Here is a 17,765-nt window from a genome sequence, read left to right on the forward strand (position 1 = left end):
TACAGTTTTGAGCAAAGAATGCAAGAAAATATTACCTTATCAAGAAGAAGCTGAAACTGGGCATCACGGATTCTTCCTTGATTAGAGAAGAAAAACTTGGAGAAAGGAATCTGAAAGAATAAAACATTTGCTTCTTAGCTGAAATACAAGCAACCAAGGCATCTGTGTAGAGTTGCAATATGTCATTTAAATTTATTCCTAAAATTATTTAATATCTGCACTTAATGACAAGTGATTAGCCATTTGGATCAAAGATAGAAATGTAAAAATATACAAATAAATAACTACTAGAAGAAAACAGATGAAAACCTTCGTAAGCCAGAACTCTCAAAGAAAAAGTGATACTAAAGATTATAAATTATAACTTACTGATGGCAAATGACAAAGATAAACTAGGAAAACAGTATGTGTAATAATTATAGACAAAAGCTAATATTCTAAACAAAGCTTTTACAAATGATTAATAAAAAGATTAAACAACAGAAAACAAAGCAAACACTAGAAAAAAGTAAAATAGCTAAAAAGATTTTAGAAGTGTAATTGTAAGAAAATACTACTTGAAACGACCAAAAAACCATTTTACCTATCGTTACAAAAAAGTTTTACTATACAAATGTGGGGGCAGGGAAAAACAGGAAAATTGTACACTGTTAGTAGGAGTGCAGATTAGTATAACCCTTGTAGAGAGCATCTGGCAATTGCTGCAGACAGAATTCTAAAATGATCCACAAGATTTCCACCCCCCAGTGTACACACCTCCCAGCTATTCAATCCAACACTAATCTTCTGTGAAGGGATTTGCAGATGTAATTAAAGGTCAAATCAGATAGATGAAGTTATGATTAGGTGATTATCCTCTGTGGACCTTATTTAATCACATGAGCCATAAAAGCCTAGGGTCTTCCTGGTCAAAGAGATTCGAAGTATGAAAGGGATTCAGTGGGAAGAAGTTTCTCTATTGATGGTGTGCTGGTTTGAAAGGAATTCTGCCCCCTAAGAAAAGCCATGTTTTGATATAAATCACATTTCTTAAAGGTAGAATACTCCCTATTCAATACTGTATATTTGAAACTGTAATGAGATCATCTCCCTAGGTGATGTGGTTTAGGCAAGAATGGTTGTTAAACTGGATTAAGGGACGACATGTCTCCACCCATTTGGGTGGGTATTGATTGGTTTACTGGAGTCCTATAAAAGAGGAAACATTTTGGAGAAATAGATTCAGAGAGACTCAGAGAGAGCAGAGAATGCTGCAGCACCACAAAGCAGAGAGTCCACCAGCCAGCGACCTTTGGAGATGAAGAAGGAAAACACCTCCCGGGGAGCTTCATGAAATAGGAAGCCAGGAGACAAAGCTAGCAGATGACACCGTCTTCACCATGTGCCCTTCCAGCCGAGAGAGAAGCCCTGACTGTTTACCATGTGCCTTCTCACTTGAGAGAGAAACCCTGAACTTCATCGGCCTTCTTGAACCAAGGTATCCTTCCCTAGATGTCTTTGATTGGACATTTCTTTAGACTTGTTTTAATTGGGACATTTTCTTGGCCTTAGAACTGTAAACTTGCAACTCATTAAATTCTCCCTTTTAAAAGCCATTCCGTTTCTGGTATATTGCATTCCAGCAGCTAGCAAACTAGAACAGATGGCTTTGAAGATTGTGGGGCTACATGGCAAGGAATGCTGGCAGTTTCTAGAATCAAAGAATGGCCCAAGTTTGACACAAGGAAACAAGGACTACAGTCATACTACCACAAGAAACTATATTCAGCCAACAAAAATGCGCTTGGAAGTGGATTCTTCACCAGAGCCTCCAGAAAGGAATATAGCCCAGCTGACACCTTAATTTCAGCCGTTTATGATGCAGAGCATAGAACCCAGCCACTCTATGTCCCAAGTTATGACTTTCAGAACTGTAACCTAATATATGTGTGTTGTTTTAAATAGCTACTCTGGTGGTAATTTGTTACTATGGGCCCACATACTAATCAGAATGTCAAATGCCTAAGATAAAGAGAATATTCTGCAAGCAGCAAGAGAAAAGCAATTCATCACATTCAAGGGATCTGCAATAAGACTAAGTATGGATTTCTCATCAGAAACCATGTAGGCAAGATAGCAGTGGTATAATATATTAGATTCTGAAATAGAAAAACTGCCAGCCAAAAATTCTTTATCTAGAAAAACTCCTTCAAAAATGAAAGAAAATTTAAAATATTCACAGATAAACAGAAATTGAGAGAGTTCATCAACAACAGATCTGTCCTACAAGAAATACTAAAGGGAGTTATGCAGGCTGAAAGGAAGAGACAGGAGACAGTGTCTTGGAGTAGTATAAAGAGATGAACATTATTAGTAAGGGAAATTTAGAAAGGTAAAATAAGATACCGCCCCCTACCAAAAAAGAGATATGATATATAAAAACCAAAGGATAAAATGGCTGAAGTACAGTAATAAAATTGAATATTTATAGATTAAACTCCCCAATCAAAACACACAGATGTGCAGAATGGATTAAAAAAAAAAAAAAACATGATCTAACCATTTACAAAGGACCTTAGACTCAAAGATACAAACAGGCTGAAAGTGAAACGCTGGAAAAACATATTCCAGGCAAACAGTCAACAAAAAAGGGCTGGTGTAGCTATACTAATATTGGAAAAAATAGACTTTAAATGCAAAAGTGTTATAAGAGACAAAGTAGTTCGCTATATATTAATAATAGGGACATTTCACCAAGAAGAAATAATCCTAAATATTATGCACCCAACCATGGTGCCAATGAGGCAAACACTTAAAACTGAAGGAAGAAATAAATGTCTCTATAATAACAGTTGGAGACTTCAATATACCACTCTCATCAATAGATAAAACATCTAGACAGAAGAACAATAAGGAAACAGAACTTGATTAATATGAAAAATGAACTAGACTTAAGAGAGATATACAGAACATTATACTCCAACACAGCAGGATATACATACTGCTCAAGTGTGAATCGATTATTCTTCAGGATAGACCACATGTTGGGTCACAAAAAAAGTCTCAATAAATTTTCAAAGATTGAAATCTATAAAGTACTTTTTCTGGCCATAATGGAATGAGCTGGAAATAAATAACAGGTGGAAGAATGGAAAATTCACTGAATAATATGGAGGTTAAACAACACATCTTTTTTTTTTTTTCATGGGCAGGCACCGGGAATTGAACCTGGGTCTCCAGCATGGCAGGCGAGAACTCTACCTGCTGAGCCACCATAGCCTGCCCAAACAACACATTCTTAGACAATCAGTGTGTCAAAAAAGAAATTGCAAAAAAAAATCAGTAAATACCTCGTAATGAATGAAAACCAAGAACAAAACATATTAAAACAGAGGATGCAGACAAGGCAGGGCTGATAGGGAAATTTATAACCCTAAAAGCTTACATTTAAAAAGAAGAAAGAGCTAAAATCAAAGACCCACTGCATACCTGAAGGAACTAGAAAAAGAACAGCAAACTAATCCCAAAGCAAGCAGAAGGAAAGAAATAAAGTTAGAGCAGGAATAAATTGAGAATTAAAAAACAACACAGAAAATTAACAAAACCAAAGGTTCATTCTTTGAGAAGAGCAATAAAATTTGCAACCCTTAGCAAGACTGACAAAGAATAAAGGAGAAGATGCAAATAAATAAAATCAGAAATGAGAGGGGGACAAACTACAGACTCCACACAAATAAAAAAAATCACACTATCATCTCCATTGACATAGAAAAAGCATTTGACAAAACCCAGTATAATTTCTTGATCAGAACACTTAAAACAACAGGAATGGAAGGAAACCTCCTCAAGATGATAAAGGTCATGTATGAAAAACCCACAGCTAACGTCGTACTCAATGACTGAAAAACTGAAAGCTTTCCCTCTAAAATCGGGAGCAACACAAGGATGCCTGCTGTCACCTCTGTTATTCAACAACATGCTATAAGTTCTAGCCAGAGCAGATAGGCAAGAAAAAATTACAGGGTATCCAAATTGGAAAAGACAAAGTATAACTTTAATTATTTGCAGATGACATGATCCTATATGTATAGAAAGTCCCCCAAAATCTACAACTAAGCTACTAGAGCTAATAAACAAGTTCAACAAAGTGGCGGAATACAAGATCAATGTCCCAAAATCAGTAGTGTTTTGAAATACTAGTAATGAGCAATCTGAGGAGAAAATCAAGAAAAAAATTCCATTTAAAACAGCAAATAAAAGGATCAAATATCTAGAAATAAATTTAACCAAGGATGTTGTCATGGTCAGGTTCATGTGCCAACTTGGCCAGGTTGTTTGTCTGGGTGGGCAAGTGCTGGGTATCTGTTGTTATGAGGGCACATCATAGAATTAAATCATGATCACAGCTGCATCCACAGCTGATTACATTTGTAATCAACCAAGGGGCATGTCTTCTGCAATCAGTGATGTTTAATCTAATTAACTGGAAGGCTTTTAAGAAGGATTCAGAAGAGATAGTTTTTCTTCCTGTTTCGGCTGGCAAGCCTCTCCTGTGGAGTTCGTCCAGACCCTTAATCGGAGTTGTCAGCATCACTCACAGCCTGCCCTATGGATTTTGGACTCGACATTCCCACGATTACGTGAGTCACTTTTATAAATTTTGTGTCTACAGATATTTCCTGCTGATTCAGTTTCTCTAGAGAACCCTAGCTAATGCAGCTTGGTACCAAGAGTGGGGTGGTTCTTAAGAAACAGAATTTTAAAAATTGGTTTTTTTTTTTCATTCTAGAGTGACTGAACTGTTCCACGTCTGTGCTGTCCAATGAGGTAGCCACTGGCCCATGAGGCTATTAGGCGCTCGAAGTGTGGCCCGTGCAACTGCAGAACTGAATTCCTAATTTTAATTAATTTAAATTTAAATAGCCCTTATGGCCAGGAGCCATGTTTCTTGAAGATGATTGTACATACAGCTTTCGCAAAGTGACTGTGTGATTGTGAAAACCTTGTGTCTGATGCTCCTTTTATCTACGGTATGGACAGATGAGTAAAGCATATGGATAAGAAATAAATAATAGAAGGAACAAAGGTTAAAATAAATTGAGTGGATTGAAATACTAGTGGTCAATGAGAGGGAGGGGTAAAGGGTATACCACATATGAGTTTTTTCCTTTTCCTTTTTTCTTTCTTTTGCTAGAGAGAAAAAAATGATCATGCTGATGTATACACAACTATGTGATGTTATTGTGAGCCACTGATTATAACCATGACAAGAATGTTTGTATGTCAAGAATGTTTGTATGTTCATTGTTTATAATAAAAATATTTAAATTAAAAAAATTGGTTTTTACGATTAGTTTTCTACTCTGACTGGACTCAAAGGCACTAAAGACCCCAATTCCCATAAGCAGAATGATACTGCCAATCCATGGGGTGAGCTGGCAAAAGAGATAGTCAAAATATCACCATTGGATTCTTCTAATGCTTCACTCTGTATACATTAATGAGTGAAAGGGATGGGCTTAAGGCTTCACGTGAGAAGCTTACATGCCATCTGACAGATGTAAACGTTTCTATGAGTGTCCTGAGGAAAATTTTACTTCCTGTAGCCGTAGACTTAAGATCTCTAAAAATCAGAGTCAGAATCTTATTGTTAGAGTAGCAACTTTACTACGTAAACTGAAATCTCAATTTTGCATGGTGTCGGCCATTAAAGTGAGGGCATTGATTGGAAATGAGTGGGACCCTGAAAAATGGGATGGTAACATATGGATTGATAATGGTGTTGGTGGAAAGGTTGACACCCTAGGTCATGCTGAGCCTTCTCTAGATAACTCTGTAATAGTCTGCCCTGAGGACACAGTCTACCCACCTCTAGTCTGCCTTGAGGAGTTGGCCACCCGACCTCCACCTGAAGGGATTAGCCCTAAAGTGATTAATCCTGTCTCACCAGATGAAATGGCAAATAAATGTTCTGAAGCAAATGGCTTAGTAGATACTTCTAATTATTTTCATGACTCACCCCCACCTCCCTCATTTCTGCCAGACCTATAACTAGACTAAAGTCCCAACAGACCCCTAAAGGTGAGACACAAAGTATCACATATGAGTAGGTACTGTTATACTCTATACCCCAGAAATGTCTGGAGGATGCACCTTTTACCAGAACTCTGAGAAATAAATTTGTGAGATAGTGCCATCATTCCTGAAGAGCTCTGTAGTTGCACTTCCCTGTAGGTCAGATATTACTGTGGGAACTGCTGTCACTGAGCTGGAATCCTTAAACACAATGGCATGACGGGATCCCAAGTTGGCAGAAGCCAGGTGGCAGCACTTAATCGTCAAAGACAAGGTGGACATGGCTATCATGACAGCAGACTCAAAGCAGGAGTCAAAATAATCTGACTTGCAGAGACTTGTGGCATTGGCTAGTAAATCATGGGGTACCTAGAAGTACAATAGATGGGTAGTCTACCAAATTCTTGTTCGAGCTGTATAAACGAAAGAGTTCTAGATCAAGTGAATAACAGTCTAAATTGAATTACAAAAACAGAGAGTCATGGCCCCTTAATCAATTTCCAGACTCGAGACAGTTTACAGTTCCAGAGCCCCTTGAATGAGGGAGAGGCCAGGTCCCTTTGGGGGGAGGACCCTATTACACTACCACAAATTTATACTGTTAATCTTCCTCCAAGCCTTGCCCAAGGAGACCGACGTCCTTTTAGCAGGGTAACTGTGCACTGGGGAAAAGGAAATGATCAGATATTTGGGGGATTATTTGACACTGGTTCAGAAGTGACATTAATTCCAGGGGACCCAAAACATCACTCTGGTCCTCCAATCAGAATGGAGGCTTATGGAGGGTAATTGATAGAGTTTTAGCTCAGGTCCATTTCACAGTGGGTCCAGTGGGCCCCTAGACCCATTCTGTAGTAATTTCCCCAGTTCCCGAATGCATAATTGGAATAGACATATGAGCAACTGGCAGAATCCCCACACTGGCTCTCTAAACTCATGGAGTGAGAGCTATTGTGGTGGGAAAAGCCAAGTGGAAGCCACTAGAACTGCCCCCTACTTAGCAAAATAGTAAATCAGAAGCAATACTGTATTCCTGGAGGGATTGCAGAGATTACTGCCACTCTGAAGGACTTAAAGGATGCAGGGGTGGTGATTCCCATCACATCCCCATTCAACTCTTCTATTTGGCCTGTGCAGAAAACAGATGGGCCATGGAGGATGACAGTGGATTATCATAAGCTCAACTAAGTGGTAACTCCAATTGCAGCTGCTATTCCGGATGTGATATCATTGCTTGAGCAAATCAATACATCCCCTGATACCTGGTATGCAACTATTGATCTGGCAAATGCTTTTTTCTCAATAGCTGTTAGTAAGGACCACCAGAAACAGTTTGCTTTCAGCTGGCAAAGTAAGCAATATACTTACACTGTCCTACCTCACAGGTATATCAACTCTCCAACCCTATGTCATAATCTTGTCTGCAGGAAACTTGACCGTTTCTTCCTCCCACAAGACATCACACTGGTCCATTATATTGATGATATGTTGATTGGACCTAGTGAGCAAGAAGTAGCAACCATTCTAGACTTATTGTTAAGTCATTTGAGCGTTAGAGGATGTGAGATAAATCCAACAAAAATACAGGGGCCTTCCACCTCAGTGAAATTTCTAGGTATCCAGTGGTATGGGGCATGTCAAGATACTCTTCTAAGTAAACGACAAGTTGCTGCATCTGGCCCCTCCTATGACCAAGAGAGGCACAATGCCTAGTTGGTCTCTTTGGATTTTGGTGACAATATATTCCTCATTTGGGTGTGCCACTCTGGCCCATTTATTGAGTGACCAGAAAAGCTGCAAATTTTGAGTGGGGGCCTGAATAAGAGGAGGCTCTGTGACAGGTCCAGGCTGCTGTACAAGCTGCTCTGCCATTTGGGCCATATGATCCAGCAGATCCAATGGTGCTGGAAGTGTCAGTGGCAAATAGAGATGCTGTCTGGAGCCTTTGGCAGGCCCCTATAGAAGAATCACGGCACAGACCCTTAGGATTTTGGAGCAAAGCCTTACCATCTGCTGTAGATAACTACTCTCCTTCCTTTTGATAAACAGCTTTAGGCCTGCTACTGGGCCTTAACCATGGGTGCTTAACCATGGGCTATCAAGTTGCCATGATACCTGAGTTGCCTGTCAAGAGCTGGATGTTGTCTGACCCACCAAGCCATAAAGTTGGGCGTGCACAGCAGCACTCCATCATAAAAAGGAAATGGTATATAGGAGATAGGGCCAGAGCGGGTCCTGAAGGGACAAGTAAGCTACATAAGGAAGTGGCCCAAATGCCCATGGTCTCCACTCCTGTCACATTACCTTCTCTTTTCCAGATAAGAGCTATGGCCTTTTGGGGAGTTCCTTACAGTGAACTGACTGAGGAAGAGAAAACTCAGGCCTAGTTTACAGATGGTTCAGCACGATATGCAGGTACCACCCCTGAAAGTGGACAGCTGCAGCACTCCAACCCCTTTCTGGGGTGTCCCTGAAGGACAGTGGTGAGGGGAAATCCTCTTCGAGCAGTGCACCTGGTTGTTCATTTTGCTTGGAAGGAGAACCAGCCAGAGGTGCATTTGTATACTGACTCATGAGCTGTTGCTAATGGTTTGGCTGGATGGTCAGGGACTTGGAAAGACCATAATTGGAAAACTGGTGACAAAGAGGTCTGGGTAAGAGGTATGTAGATAGACCTTTCTGAGTGGGCTAAAAACATGAAGATATTTGTGTCCCATGTGAATGAGCACCAGAGGGTGACTTCAGCAGAGGAAGGCTTTAATAATCAAGTGGATAAGATGACCCATTCTGTGGATACCAATCACCCTCTTTCCCCAGCAACTCCTGTCATTGCCCAATGGGCTTATGAACGAAATAGTCAAGGTGGTAGGGATGGAAGTTATGCATGGCTCAGCAACATGGGCTTCCAGGATGACCTAGCTACAGCCACTGCTGAGTGCCCAATTTGTGAGCAGCACAGACCCATACTCAGCACCTGATATGGCACCATTCCCCGCAGTGATCAACCGGCTACACGGTGGCAGGTTGATTACATTGGACCACTCCATTCATGGAAGGGGCAGCAATGTTAGAAAACTGGACTAGATACATACTCTGGATATGGGTTTGCTTTCCCTGCATGCAATACTTCTGCCAAAACTACCATCCGTGGACTTACAGAATGCCTTATCCATTGTCATGGTACTCCATGCAGCACTGCTTCTGATCGAGGAACACACTTCACAGCAAACGAAGTGCAGGAATGGGCACATGCTCATGGAATTCTTTGGTCTTACCATGTTCACCATCACCCAGGGACAGCTGGATTGATAGAACGGTGGAATGGCCTTTTGAAAACTCAATTACAGTGCCAACTAGGTGGCAATACCTTGCAGGGCTGGGGTAATGTTCTCTAGGAAGCTGGGTATGCTCAGAATCACCGTCCACTGTATGATGCCATTTCTCCCATAGCCAGCATCCTTGGGTCCAAGAACCAAGGGGTGGAAATGGGAATGGCACCACTCACTCTTACCCCTAGTGATACACTAGAAAATTTTTGCTTTCTGTCCCTGCGATCTTAAGCTCTGCTAGTCTACAGGTTTTAGTTGCAAAATGAGGAGTGCTTCCACCAGGAGAAACAACACTGATTCCATTGAACTGGAATCTAAGACTGCCAACTGGTCACTTTGGGCTACTCATGCCCCTGGACCAACAAGCCAAGAAGGGGATCATGTTACTGACTGGGGTGACTAACCCTGACTGTCAGGAGGAAACAGGACTGCAACTACACAATGGAGGTAAAGAAGAGTTTTCCTGGAATATAGGAGATCCCCTAGGGTGTTTTTTCAGTACTACCATGCCCTGTGATTAAAATTAATGGAAAACTGCAACAACCCAATCCAGGCAGGGCTACCAATGGCTCTGAAACTTCAGGAAATAAGGTTTGGGTCACTCCACCAGGCAAAAAACCATAGCCAGCTGAAGTGCTTGCTGAGGGTAAAGGAAACATGGAATGGGGAATGGAAGAAGCTAGTGATCAATATGAACAATGACCATGTGATCAGTTACAGAAACAAGGACGGTAATGCTGTTTCGTTCATCTTATAGTATTTAAATTGTAAGATATCAAGTTTAAGAATGAATATTACCCAAGGACTTGCACCTTATTCTGGGAGATTTAATGCATTTCCAGTTGTGTGTGGACAGTTGAGTATTGTTAGGTGAGGCAAAAAAAATGTGTCTTTTATTGTTTTCTATTTAGAAATTAAGTATGGTTAAAGGTGATGTGTATAGCTGCCAAGTTTACAAGGGGTGGATTGTCACAGGTTCATGTGCCCACTTGGCCAGGTGGTTTGGTTGGACAAGTGCTGGCCTCTCTCTTGCTATGAGGCTATTTCACAGAATTAAATCATGATCACGTCAGCAGCATCCACAGCTGATTGCATCTGTAAAGAGCCAAGGGGAGTGTCTTCTGCAATGAGTGACATTTAATCTAATCACTAGAAGGCTTTTAAGGAGGATTCAGAAGAGACAGTTTTTTCCCCTGCTTTGGCCAGCGAGCCTCTTCTGTGAAGTTCGTCCAGACCCTTAATTGAAGTTGTCAGCATCACAGCCTGCCCTACGGATTTTGAACTCTACATTCCCATGGTTACGTGAGTCACTTGTATAAATTTTATAGCTATGGATATTTCCTGCTGATTCTGTTTCTCTAGAGAACCCTAGCTAATACAGATGTAAACGATATGTTACAGAAAACTACAAAATGTTGCTAAAAGAAATCAAAGACACAGTGAATAAAAAAGTATTCACAAAGTCCCCTTGGGGGAATGGTGCGAAAGGAGGAAAATTCAACTTCCCTAAGTGGAGAATTCTTAATATTCTCACAAGCAGTGGGGACAACCAAAGCAATAGGCTGAGCCCCCAATCCTGGGGTTTGTTCATATGAAACTTAACCTCACAAAGGATAGGCTAAGCCTACTTAAAATTAGGCCTAAGAGTCACCCCTAAGAGAACCTCTTTTGTTGCTCAGATGTGGCCTCTGTCTCTCAGCCAACATGACAAGCAAACTCACTGCCCTACCCCCTCTACGTGAGACATGACTCCCAGGGGTGTGGACCTTCCTAGCATCGTGGGACAGAAATGCTAGAATGAGCTGGGACTCAGCATCAAGGGACTGAGAAAAGCTTCTTGCCCAAAAGGGGGAAGAGTGAAATGAGACAAAATAAAGTGACAATGGCTGAGAGATTCCAAACAGAGTCAAGAGGTTATTCTGGAGGTTATTCTTACGCATTAAATAGATATCACCTTTTTAGTTAAGGTGTAATGGAGAGGCTGGAGGGAACGGCCTGAAAATGTAGAGCTGTGTTCCAGTAGCTATGTTTCTTGAAGATGACTGCATAATGCTATAGCTTTATCAATATGACTGTGTGATTGTGAAAACCTTGTGTCTGATGCTCCTTTTATCTACCTTATCAACAGACAAGTAAAACATATGGATTAAAAATAAATAAATAATAGGGGGAACAAATGTTAAATTTAGTAGATTGAAATGCTAGTGATCAATGAAAGGAAGGGGTAAGAGGTATGGTATGTACGAATTTTTTTTCTGTTTTCTTTTTATTTCTTTTTCTGAATTGATGCAAATGTTCTAAGAAATGATCATGATGATGAATATACAACTACGTGATGATATTGTGCGTTATAGATTATGTAACAAGAATGGAATGATCATACGGTAAGAATGTTTGCTTGTATGTGGATGTGTTTCATAAAAAAAAAAAAAAAAAATCATAGATGACCAAAATAAATGGAAGGACATTCGTGTTTATGGGTTGGAAGACCAAATATCATTAAGATGTCAAGTCTACCCAAACTGATCTACAGATTCAACACAATTCCAATCAAAATTCCAATGGCCTACTTTGCATAAATGGAAAAGCTAATTACCAAATTTATTTGGAAAGGTAAGGGGCCGCAAATAGCCAAAAAAATCTTGAGAAAGAAGACTGAAGTTGGAGGACTCATACTTCTTGACTTTACAGCATATTACAAAGCTACCACAGTCAAAAACAGCATGGTACTGGTATAACAGTAGCTGTATTGACCAATGGATCAAAGCAGGAGTCCAGAAATAGACCCTCACATCAACTGATATTTGATAAGGCTGCCAAGCCCACTCAACTGGGACAAAACAGTTTCTTTAACAAATGGTACTGGAAGAACGTGATGGACATCTATATGCAAAAGAACAAAAAAGGACCCATATCTCATACTGTATACAAAAATTAACTCAAGATGACCTTCCAGCCAAGTGAGCGTGCTTCTGACACAGACTGTGCTCCTTGAGGAGAAACGAGATCACAGAACCACAGCCATGACCAAAGCTTATGTCAATCCGAAAGCCTATCCCCTCACAGATACCCATCTTACCAAGAAACTACTGGACCTTGCTCAGCAGTCATGTAACTACAAGTAGCTTCATAAAAGAGCCACTGAGGCTGCCAAAACCCTGAAAGTGGCATCTGTGAGTTCATCATGATAGCTGCAGATGCTGAGCCCCTGGAAATCATCCTGCACCTCCTCCTCCTCTGTGAAAATAAGATTGTGCCCTATGAGTTTGTACACTCCAAGCAAGCCCTAGGGTGGGCCTGTGTGGTCTCAAGGCCTGTCATTGCCTGCTCTGTCACCATCAAAGAAGGCTCACAGCTGAAGCAGCAGCTCATTCAGCAGTCCATTGAGAGACTCTTAGTGTAAATCTGTGGCCTCTGCCACACTCTCATAGGTGACTACTCCCCAGGGTAGTCTATCATATATTGTCTGTATTGGCATGTAGTGTTTTCAGCTACTTTTTATTGTTATAAAATATTGTAGTCCTGAATGGTTTCTGGATTGTTGGATTGTTTTTGTTTTACAGGATTTTTATTCCCCTCTCCCCAATCTTATTCTCTCTTCTGCTAAAAGAAGTGGCCACTTTCATAGGCAGAGAAGAGCCAGGATAGAGATCTGGTCCCAGCTATCATTTTCTGACTTCCTGGAGACCTACTGTTTGTGCAAGCATACAAGAGGGCATGATGGAAGGAAACACTGTCCACTTTGGGTCCCTGTACCTGACATGCAGAATTATTACAAAAATATTTAAACAATCAAGGGGTTTCCTTTGCTCTCTAGGGGATTCTGGGTCATTTGGAGAGGAAGCATGTTTCTTGTGAGGTTGTTAGATGTATGCCTAAGCATCAGTTACTAATGTAAGCCCACTGTTTGTTTTTGGTAAAGTGATGTTACATTTTCTCACAACTCCCACTGATGCCCCTGAGGGTGGCAGGGATGTGTTGCAGGATACTTGAGGCACCTTATCAAGTAGGGCAGTCGATCTAGGCATTAAAGGAATCGAGAGTGACAAAGGAAAAGAGGGTCAGCTGATGTTGGAATGAAGGATTCTTGGAAAGTCATGGAGACCTGGTTGGAACACATGGCAGAGATAATATTGACTCTAAGGCAAAGTCCTCTCTTCAGTGAATGAGGATTTCTTCAGTGGACACTTTGTACCAGCTGTAAGAGCCCTCACCTCTGCTTCCTGCCACAATGTGGGTCAGGTGTATATTTTATCAAAATGGAAGGACAGTGCTAATGTTCTCATTCATTCTTGTGAGTCTTCATAATAAAGAAATATATTCATACTCTAATTTTTAAAAAATTAACTCAAACGGGATTAAAGACCTAAATATAAGAACCAGGATTATAAAACTCCTAGAATAAGTAGGGAAGCACCTTCAGGATCTTGTGTTAGAAGATGATTTCTTAGACTTTACACCCAAAACACAACCTACAAATGAAAAAATAAACAAATGGGACCTCCCCAAAATTCAAACCTTTTGAGCAAATGACTTTATCATGAAATTGAAAAGATAACCTAATCAACGGGAAAATTATTTAGAAACCACATATCCAATAAGGCTTTAATATAAAGATGTTTAACATCACTAACTATTAGGGAAGTACAACTCAAAACAACAATGAGATATTTCACACCTACTAGAATGGCCACGATTTAAAAAAATGCAAAACTACAAGTGTTGGAGAGGACGTGGAGAAATAGGAACACTAATTCATTGCTGGTGGAAATGTAAAATGTTACAGCCACTATGGAAGACAGTTTGGCAGATCGTGAGGAAGGTAAGTACTGAATTGTCATATGATCCAGCAATTACACTACCAGCATTCCAAGCAGACATAACACGAAGTACAAGGGCCAGGAAATGGAAATAAGTTTTTGAGCTTAACAAACAGAAAAGGGAAACCACTGGAAGATTTTAAGCTTATGAGTGGTGTATTCTAAATTATGTTTTTAAAAGATCACCCTGACTGCTGTGCAGAGAGTGGACTTTAGGGGTGAGTAGAGGGGCAAGTGAATAAATAGGGAAACCAATAACGAATATGCTGTCCAACGGCCAGGACTAGAATAAGAGTAGAAGATATGACTAGAAGTACTCAAGTTTAAGCATATTTTGGAAATAGAAGTCACATGACTTTGCTAATAGTTTGGATATGGATCAAGGAAGAGAAGAATCCAGGATGACACTACTTTAGGGTTTTTGGGTGGGGTCATCTTAGTTTTTGTTCCTAGGCATTTGATATAAAGAAAACGGGGATCTGTTTATATATTATAGTTAGTCCATATGAGAAAGGCATGATAATATTTGTCTTTTTGTTTCTGACATTTCATTCAACATACTGTCCTCAAAGTTCACTCACCTATTGCATGCCTCACAACTTCATTCTTGTAGCTGCTCAGTACACACTGTATTTATACACCACAGTTCCCATTTCCATTGCTCAGTCAATGAATCCTTCAGCCATTTCTATTCATTGCAAATCATGAACACTGCCACCATAAACACCAGTGTGCAAATGTCCATTTGTACAATAGGTTGTACAAAACCACTCTCAGTTCCTCCAGGTATACACCTAGCCAACAGGTTTGCAGGTTCATATGGCAAACACACCTCTAATCTCCTGTGGAGCCACTACACTGTTTTCCAGAGATGCTGCACCACTCTGCTTCCCTACCAACACTGAATAAATACATCTCTCTCTTCACATTTTCTCCAGCACTTGTATCTCTCTGTTCATTTTTAAACCGTTTTATTCACACAGAGGATCTGCTTTTGAGTTTAATGAGTTGATCACCTGATTTTGCCCTGTCTCCCTGAATTTCCTCTTACTTTCCTACAGGTTAACACTACTTACTTTCTCAAATCTTCATCCTCTCTTTTACAAAATAAGATTGCCAAGTTCTGGGAAGATAAGCGAATATTATGAACAACTATGTGCCACCAAATTAGACAACTTAGATGAAATGGACAAATTCCTAGAAACACCTATATTGACTCAAGAAGAAACAGAAAATCTCAACAAACCAATCACAAGTAAAGAGATGAAATCAGTCATTAAAAACCTTCCTACAGTTTGTCCAGACTGATGCCCCGATAAATCCCAGAGTGATCTGAACAGTGAATAAAAAGGTTTTTGCAAAGTTCCCTTGGGAGAATGGCAAGAAAGGGGGAAAATTCAGCTTCCCCATGTGGAGAATTCCTGACATTCTCACAAGCAGTGGGGACAACCAAAGCAATAGGCGGAGGCCTCAATCTTGGGGTTTGTTCATATGAAACTGATCCTCACAAAGGATAGGCTAAGCCTACTTACAATTAAGCCTAAGACTCACCCCCCAGAGAACCTCTTTTGTGGCTCTCTCTCTCAGCCAACATGACAAGCAAACTCACTGCTCTCCACCTCTCTACATGGGACATGACTCCCAGGGTGTAAACCTTCCTGGCAATGTGGGACAGAAATCCTAGAATGAGTTGGGACTCAGCATCAAGAGATTCAGAAAACCTTCTTGACCAAAAAGGGGAAGAGAGAAATAAGGCAAAATAAAGTGTCAGTGGCTGAGAAATTTCAAACAGACTCGTGAGGTGATCCTGGAGGTTATTCTTACACATTATATAGATATGAACTTTTGAGTTAAGGTATATTGAAGAGGCTACAGGGAAGTGCCTGAAAATGCACAACTGTGTTCCAGTAGCCATGTTTCTTGAAGATGATTGTATAATGGTAACAGCTTTCACAATGTGACTGAGTGATTGTGAAAACCTTGTGCCTGATGCTCCTTTCATCTACGGTATGGGCAGATGAGTAAAACATATGGATTAAAAATAAATAATTTGGGGAACAAATGTTAAATAACTTTAGTAGAGTGAAATGCTAGTGATCAATGAAAGAGAGTGGCAAGGGGTATAGAAAAAAAGGGGGGGGGGGACCCAGAGTGATTGAACAGTGAATAAAAAAGTATTTGCAAAGTCCCCTTGGGGGAATGGTGAGAAAAGGGGGAAAATTCAACTTCCCCACGTGGAGAATTTTTGATATTCTCACAAGAAGTGGGGACAACCAAAGCAACAGGCTGAGCCCCCAATCTTGGGGGTTGTTCATATGAAAATTAACCCCACAAAGGACAGGCTAAGCCTACTTAAAATTAGGCCTAAGAGTCACCCCCAAGAGAACCTCTTCTGTTGCTCAGATGTGGCCTCTCTCTCAGCCAAAACAACAAGCAAACTCACCACCCTCCCCCTCTCTACATGGGACATGACTCCCAGGGGTGTGGACCTTCCTGGTAACACGGGACAGAAATCCTAGAATGAGCTGGGACTCAGCATCAAGTGATTAAGAAAAGCTTCTCAACCAAAAGGGGGAAGAGCAAAATGTGACAAAATAAAGCGTCAATGGCTGAGAGATTCCAAACAGAGTCGAGAGGTTATCCTGGAGGTTTATTCTTACGCATTAAATAGATATCACTTTGTTAGTCAAGATGTAATGGAGAGGCTGGAGGGAACTGCCTAAAAATATAGAGCTTTGTTCCAGTAGCCATGTTTCTTGAGGATGATGGTATAATGATACAGCTTTTGCAGTGTGACTGTTTGATTGTGAAAACCTTGTGTCTGATGCTCCTTTTATCTACCTTATGGCAGGCGAGTAAAACACATGGATCAAAAATAAATAAATAATAGGGGGAATAAATGTTAACATAAATTTAGTAGATTGAAATGCTAGTGATCAATGAAAGGGAGGGGTAAGGGGTATGGTATGCATGAGATTTTTCTTTTTTCTTTTTATTTCTTTTTCTGAATTGATGCAAATGTTCTAAGAAATGATCACGGTGATGAATATACAACTATGTGATGATATTGTGAGTTATTGATTATATACCAAGAATGGAATGATCATATAAGAATGTTAGTATTTGTATGTTGTTATGTTTAAAAAAATTAAAAGACAAAAAAACCTTCCTACAAAGAAAAGCTCAGGACCAGAAGGCTTCATAAGAGAATTTTATCAAACATTCCAGAAAGTTTGTTCCAGAAATGTTCCAGAAAAACATTCCATAATGCCAATCCTGTTCAAACTCTTCCAAAAAAAACTGAGGAAAAAGGAAATGCTATCTTACTAATTTTATGAAGCTAATATCACTGTAATGCCAAAAATGGATAAAGACACAACGAGAAAGGAAAACTACAAACCAATCTCCCTAACGAACATAGATGCAAAATTCTGAACAAAATACTAGCAGATGAAAACCAACAACACATTAAAAGAATGTTACATCATGACCAACTAAGGTTTATACCAGGAATGCAAGGGTGGTTCAACATAAGAAAATCAATCAATGTAACACAGTACAT

General features: G+C 40.1%; 1 protein-coding gene and 1 pseudogene across 3 annotated transcripts in view; one reads left to right on the top strand and one right to left on the bottom strand.

The window, feature by feature from the left end:
* Positions 1–17,765, bottom strand: part of NDUFAF1 (NADH:ubiquinone oxidoreductase complex assembly factor 1) — a 38,494-nt gene that overhangs the window by 1,831 nt on the left and 18,898 nt on the right. For all 3 annotated transcript variants that reach the window (XM_077127506.1, XM_077127504.1, XM_077127505.1), the window contains exon 4: positions 36–110. In XM_077127506.1, the coding sequence (XP_076983621.1) occupies positions 36–110 (75 nt within the window). The remainder of the gene's footprint in view (positions 1–35; positions 111–17,765) is intronic.
* Positions 12,407–12,786, top strand: LOC143655122 (NHP2-like protein 1 pseudogene; annotated as a pseudogene).

Source organism: Tamandua tetradactyla, chromosome 14, assembly GCF_023851605.1.
Source record: "Tamandua tetradactyla isolate mTamTet1 chromosome 14, mTamTet1.pri, whole genome shotgun sequence".
In the NCBI taxonomy this organism is placed as follows: domain Eukaryota; kingdom Metazoa; phylum Chordata; class Mammalia; order Pilosa; family Myrmecophagidae; genus Tamandua; species Tamandua tetradactyla.